Source organism: Urocampus carinirostris, chromosome 3, assembly GCF_059441175.1.
Source record: "Urocampus carinirostris isolate Australia breed hairy pipefish chromosome 3, RoL_Ucar_1.0, whole genome shotgun sequence".
Taxonomy (NCBI): Eukaryota; Metazoa; Chordata; class Actinopteri; order Syngnathiformes; family Syngnathidae; genus Urocampus; species Urocampus carinirostris.
Window position 1 is genome coordinate 43565520 of NC_142351.1, and position 6399 is coordinate 43571918.

General features: G+C 41.4%; 1 protein-coding gene across 1 annotated transcript; it reads left to right on the forward strand.

The window, feature by feature from the left end:
• The first annotated feature begins 306 nt into the window (after positions 1-306).
• LOC148369788 (keratin, type II cytoskeletal 8-like) lies at positions 307-5918 on the forward strand. The gene is made up of 9 exons (XM_088331983.1): positions 307-872; positions 2012-2220; positions 2292-2352; positions 2433-2528; positions 2623-2787; positions 3612-3737; positions 3838-4058; positions 4136-4188; positions 5187-5918. The coding sequence occupies exons 1-9, from the start codon at positions 387-389 to the stop codon at positions 5411-5413; spliced, it is 1644 nt and encodes a 547-aa protein (XP_088188109.1). The 5' UTR covers positions 307-386; the 3' UTR covers positions 5414-5918.
• The last annotated feature ends 481 nt before the right edge of the window (positions 5919-6399 follow it).

Genomic DNA, 6399 nt, shown 5'->3' on the forward strand with positions numbered 1-6399 from the left:
TCTTTCATACCTCGTTACTCCTAATTGCCGAGAAGAAGACTATTTTGTAATCTTAATTTATACCATGCACTAAAGGGGTTGTTCATGACTTCAGCTGAAATGTTTTTAATCTTAATATATTTGTATTCATAGTGTATGATACTCGACGTTGCGTTTTTGCAGACTTCGACTTTCATTCAGGTGAACTACACACGTCCCTTGTAATTGGAGCACAGTGGGGAGTTGGGTAGGGCGTTGGTTCCTCCCTTACTGTTACAAGCCTATAAAAACCCATCAGGGGCTGTGTGCAGGTACTTAGAGGGACTTGACTCTCCTCTTAGTGGACTCCTCTTCTCTGCCAAACCTATCTCTCTCCTCCTTTTCTCTGTGACGCCCTCTTCTTCAAAATGACTTCAACGATTCGCAGCTCTAAAACTGTGAGGACCAGCTATGGTTCAGGTGGAGGCGGCGGCGGTGGCTATGGAAGTGATTTTGGCACGTATGGTGGTAGAGCAGGAGGAGGAGGTGGGGGATTCACTTCAAGATCTGCTATCAGTTATAGATCCGTCCCAATCTCATCCTCAAGTTCCAGTATGCTTCGATCCAGTATGCGCGGCGGCGGTGGTGGCGGCGGTGGTGGTGCAGGAAGTTTTGCCTTTGCTGCTGGAAGTGGTGGTGGATTCGGTGGTGGTGGTTTAGGTTTTGGATCTGGTTATGGTTTCGGTGCTGGTGGTGCAGGTATGGTAGTCCCACCTATTACAAATGTCCAAGTCAATCAGAGCCTGCTGGCCCCAGTAGACATTAAGATTGATCCTAGCATCCAGGTGGTCCGTACACAAGAGAAAGACCAGATCAAGGGTCTGAACAACCGCTTCGCAAACTTCATTGAGAAGGTAAGTGACTTTTTGCTGTTTGAGATCCATTTGAGAGAAAACACGGTGACTTGAAAAATATGCGCAAACCGAGCATTCAATTTCCGTTATCCTGCAACGACACCCCTTGAAAAATTGCAAAGTGCATATTATGTCTATGTGACAATAGTATTAGTCTTAATTCCTGACCACTTTTCTCAGAGAGCAGACAACAAAGTAAGCCACTTCCCATTTTATTTGTCTATGATCGACAGGTTGCCCTGTGCCACCTGTCTCAACCATGAGAGGCAGAAACACTATATCAGGTGTCCAATGCTTCTGCACCCAGGGGGGGGATCAGGTTATAATCAATTGAAATGAAGGCCTACAGAGTCAAGTTTCTGTAACCAGTTGAATTCATGCAAAAGTGAATGTTCAAGCTAATGTGCCTTTAGCATGTTTGGTGGAGATACAGTTGATATTAGTGTGCCAAACTGTAACGTGTGCTTTAAATATTCTTCCAGCAAATATGTGGCAAATTACCAGAAAATATCCCAAACCAAGATGTAGTCATAATATAACAAATGTTGGAATCATAGTGAAAAATTGGCTCTATATAAAAGTTTGCTCCCTGGTGATGGAAAACAAAAAATGCAAGTTGTCTTTGGGAGGAGTAGAATCAAACGTAAGGATGAAATCCAACCCCCTGAAAGCACTTGCGGTTTCATTTCGTTTTCACGGTGCTCACAAATTAATACATTTTGGGATCACGGTGCAGAAATGGGGAGCAGAAAAAAATGTGCTCCCTTTTGGTGGAAAAACAAAAATGCAAGTTGTGTTGAAGAGGGGCGGCGTCAGGCTGGAGGGATGGGCTCTGACCTCCTGCAGGCTCTTTAGGTTTCATTTTGTTTTCATGAAGTTGCAACATGTTGCCAGAACATAGCATATCAAAAGATCTGATTACATTTTTAGTACAATTTAGGTGTGACAAGGAATCCCAAACGAATTTTCAAATTCCAGCGATGACATAATAATTACAAAAATAAAGCCCTGTTTGCGCTAGTGGAGATGGTATCGAAGGTTCATGCAATAGGTCTTACATGAACACATCTCTACATTTGCACATCATATAAAAATGCCCGCTTCTACTCTACTAAGAGTTGATTTGAATTTCCTTATAGGTCCGCTTCCTGGAGCAGCAGAACAAAATGCTGGAAACCAAATGGAATCTCTTGCAAGAGCAGACCACGACCCGCTCCAACATTGAATCTTTGTTCGAGACTTACATTTCCAACCTGCGCAGACAGCTGGATGGGCTTGGTAACGAGAAAGTTAAATTGGACGGAGAGCTCAAGAACATGCAAGGCCTGGTAGAGGACTTCAAGAACAAGTGTGTCTCTTTTATTCAAGTGTTTTTTAGGTGTTTTATTAAGTATCTGGTCCATGTTTTCCCAATTTAAGATATGAGGATGAAATCAACAAGCGAGCTGCAGTGGAGAATGAATTTGTTCTCCTAAAGAAGGTGGATAAAATTGAAAATGTTATATGCGCAAGGCATTTCAATTGATTTTTTTGCTTTTCCATCATTGTCTCTCCATACAGGATGTTGATGGTGCCTACATGAACAAGCTGGATCTTGAAGCGAGGGTCGACGCTCTTCAGGATGAGATTAACTTCCTCAGGGCTGTCTATGACGCTGTATGTCAAACCACCTCGCATGAGTCTTAATGAAAAAAACAAAACCATTTGATATTTCGAAATCATAAACGCAAACAATTTTTGTATATAATAGGAGCTGCGTGAGCTCCAGAGCCAGATCAAGGACACATCAGTTATTGTTGAGATGGACAACAGCCGCAATCTGGACATGGACTCAATCATTGCAGAAGTCAAGGCCCAATATGAAGATATTGCCAACCAAAGCCGAAAGGGCACAGAGGAGTGGTATCAGCAGAAGGTAGGCGTAGAACACTATTTCAAATATTGACTTCTGCAAAGGCAAGCAATAAAACTAGGTCAGGGATGTCGAACTCAGTTAGGCTCTGAATCCAAATCCAGACTTTCTGTTCTGAGGTGAGCCCGATCAGTTAAAGAATGTTAACTCCAAATTGTTAACTATGTCAGTAATGTGCATTATTATTCAGCCTATTATTGTAGCCTACAAATAATAATCACGGAGATTTTCTAAACACAACACATTCATCCATAAACAATGGGGGGAAATATTTTAATGTTTTGCATTGAATGTGTTAACTGCTTTTTTGTAACAGTTAAGTGAATGCAGTTTTTCACCTGAACCAACTCAACATGCTATACAAACTCAACACTGCCCTCCAGCAGCTGGAGAGTTTGCTCTCCATTTCTTTAAAGAAGAATCTCAATTTTTGCTGGAAAATCATTTTTTTTGACATACTCAGAAATTTAGGGCGTGCTACAAGAAATCATCCAATAGGCCATGTTTGACAATTCTGTGCTAGATAACTGAAGACTACTAATCCCACCCATTTCGCATATATAAAGATTATGATGTTTAAAAAAGTTGGGTTGGAAATGGTAGAGTAGAACACATTTAAGAAAGAAAGAAATTAAATAAACATTTTTTGGGATCAATAATATATGACCTCAGTCCATTAAGAAGGGATCATAACACAAAATTGTAGAGGTTTACTAAACAAATGCAGGAACTCCTTCATCCATATTCCTTGCATTGTATTTTTGAGAAGAGCTCAAACATGACTATCAACCCCAAACATAACATCAGTGACTGTGGGTTCCTTCCAGTATATGGCCATGGAAGCCTCGGCCGGCCAATATGGAGATGACCTCCGCTCCACCAAAAACGAAATTGCAGAGCTCAATCGTATGATTAGCCGCCTCCAGAATGAGATCGATGCAGTCAAAGCTCAGGTAGGTCATTCCGTTTTTACCTCTCCTACCATTGGTCATTGAGATGAAATGTTTTCCAAACATTTTCCTGAACACACGGTTTCCAACGTTCCGTTTGTAGCGTGCCAACCTGGAGACCCAGATCGCCGAGGCCGAGGAGCGCGGTGAGCTAGCCGTGAGGGACGCCAAGGCCCGAATCAAGGACTTGGAGGATGCCCTGCAGAGAGCCAAGCAGGACATGGCCCGCCAGATCCGCGAGTACCAGGAACTCATGAACCTCAAACTGACTCTTGACATTGAGATCGCCACATACAGGAAGCTGCTGGAAGGCGAGGAGATGAGGTACGTAGCTTGGCCACCCATCCACCTTCAAAATGCTTTTTGTGTTTTTCTTGTTCAATTTTTGTTTTCTGTTACAGGCTGGGCAACACAGATGCAACCATCCATATACAGACATCAACCGGTGGCTCTGGTAAGTATTTACATGATATTTTTCAGAACGTCCAGGTTTCAGGACAAACCTCGATTTCAAAAAAATAAACATGCTGTTTTATTTTGTGTTAATGTTACTGTGAGGCCTTTTTTATCTTTGTTTTCCATTTGTAAGGACAATCCACCTGATATTAAATTTTGTTTTTTATTATTTTACACTATTTGATTGATTGTTTTATTTTTGTGGAATTAGGGGCATGTTTTATATATTTTAAACCGGTTTGGGTATTAAAATGAGAAAAATAGCGCCTTAAAATTGGTTAATTGATTCGTCATTTAAAAGGTTCATACGAAATATTATTTTTATAGGTAAGAAACAACTGTTATCTAAATATTGTATTTATGTGACTTTTTTGGTATAATGTATAGTAAATATATTGTTATTATGATGATTTTTAAGGTATTTTGGGTTGTTTTTTGGGCTTACTTCTATAGAGCGAGCAGTAAGAACAACAGACTAAAATAATGGATGAATAAATAATTACAAACGATTAAATAGTATGGAAATCACTCAAAAAAACAAAGTACCCCTCGAAACAAATTACTTTCCCAAGTGATTAGAATACACTTAACACATGTAAATTTAACTAGTCTTTATGTTGTGAAAAAAAGAAAAAGAATACCTAATTTTCAACATGTTTTCATAGTATAATCTGAAAGGTCAAATGTATACCTATAACTTATATATTATTAAGACAAATAGTGAATATTGTTGCTCAATTTAAGTAATAGTTATCTCGTGTTGGTAATAAATGTCTGAATATGAGAAAAATGATCTGTTGTGGTCAATATCAGATTATACTGCTCAATTTAAAGATTGAAAAAAAAAAAACTGGAAAGTTTATTAAAAAGATGAAAGTGAAATAGAAATAATGATCTGATTTATTTATTTATTTATCTGGGTCAGGCTGGATCTCTGTTTGCAGCCCGTTTAAATTGTTCATGTTGGCTTTTCTTTTGTCTCTTTGTCATCAACAGGAGGTGGTGGAGGCGGCATGGGAATGGGTGGTGGCATGGGAGGAGGAATGGGCATGGGAGGAGGAATGGGCATGGGCGGAGGAATGGGCATGGGCGGAGGAATGAGCATGGGCGGAGGAATGAGCGGAGGCTACGGCAGCATGACCCGTATGAGCGTTGGAGGCGGCGGCGGCGGCGGCAGCAGCAGCATGATGACATCAAGGACCTCCACCATCTCTCGCCGTTGATTGCCGTCCTCCCTGGCCCTTTCTGTCTCTTCCTGTCCCTCTCAGGCCACTACTCAGGAAACACTTCCTTAGCTTTCACTTAACAATACATTTACTCTTCTTTTTCTTTCTTCACATTTTATGGTTTGAGCAAAAAACACACTCAAAGAGCAAGAGGTTCCATCACAACTCAAGCAGAAGCAAAGCCATCTGCAGAACACCAACAAAAGCTTTGCGCACCCATAAATCTGTCTCTTCTTGTGCTCGTGGTAGTCTTGTAGAAGACAAGCGCAGGCTTGTCTTTCATGACAGAGAAACGCTGCAATACAGCTAACATGCTAGACGCTGGAGGAGGTCCAGATGTCTTGTGTATTCCACATCAGCGACTCCTCATACATCACAGAGTTGCAGCAAATGCGTTTTGCATCAATTCTGCTTGACTATGAATGGAAAATTAAGAGTCTCATGGAGTCAACAAAGTTGTTCTCCACTCTGCCTGGAATAAAGGCCACATGATTTAAACTGATTTGGAATGTTTCTTGTCTATTTCTTTTAAAAAGTGAAGTTCATTCTGGGTGTTGGGGTATAAGTCACAAGCCAGAACGGAGACAGGACCCAATAGCGATCGTTTTACTCAGTTTTTATTGAGAAAGAGAGCAGTGCTTGCGATTCGATGATGGTCGGACACGGGTGGCTGATGGCAGAAACGCGGAAGTGGCACTTCGAGCGAGGATAGTCGTGGGTGGCAGGAAAGCTGGTCGGTAGCCAGGACAGGGGAGCAAGGGTGGTAATCAAGTACAGAAAAAAGGTCTAAATCAAGTATCAGGCAGGAAGCAGGGCAAAAAAGGTCGATGGCCGGGACGGAAGAGCAGGGCAGAAACGGGTCCAGAAATAGGTCGGCAACGGGTAACAGGCAGGAGAAAACAGAGCAAATGAAATGAAATGATCTGCATTTATATAGCGCTTTTCAAGTCAAGACTTCCCAAAGCGCTTTACAGTGTGCTTCA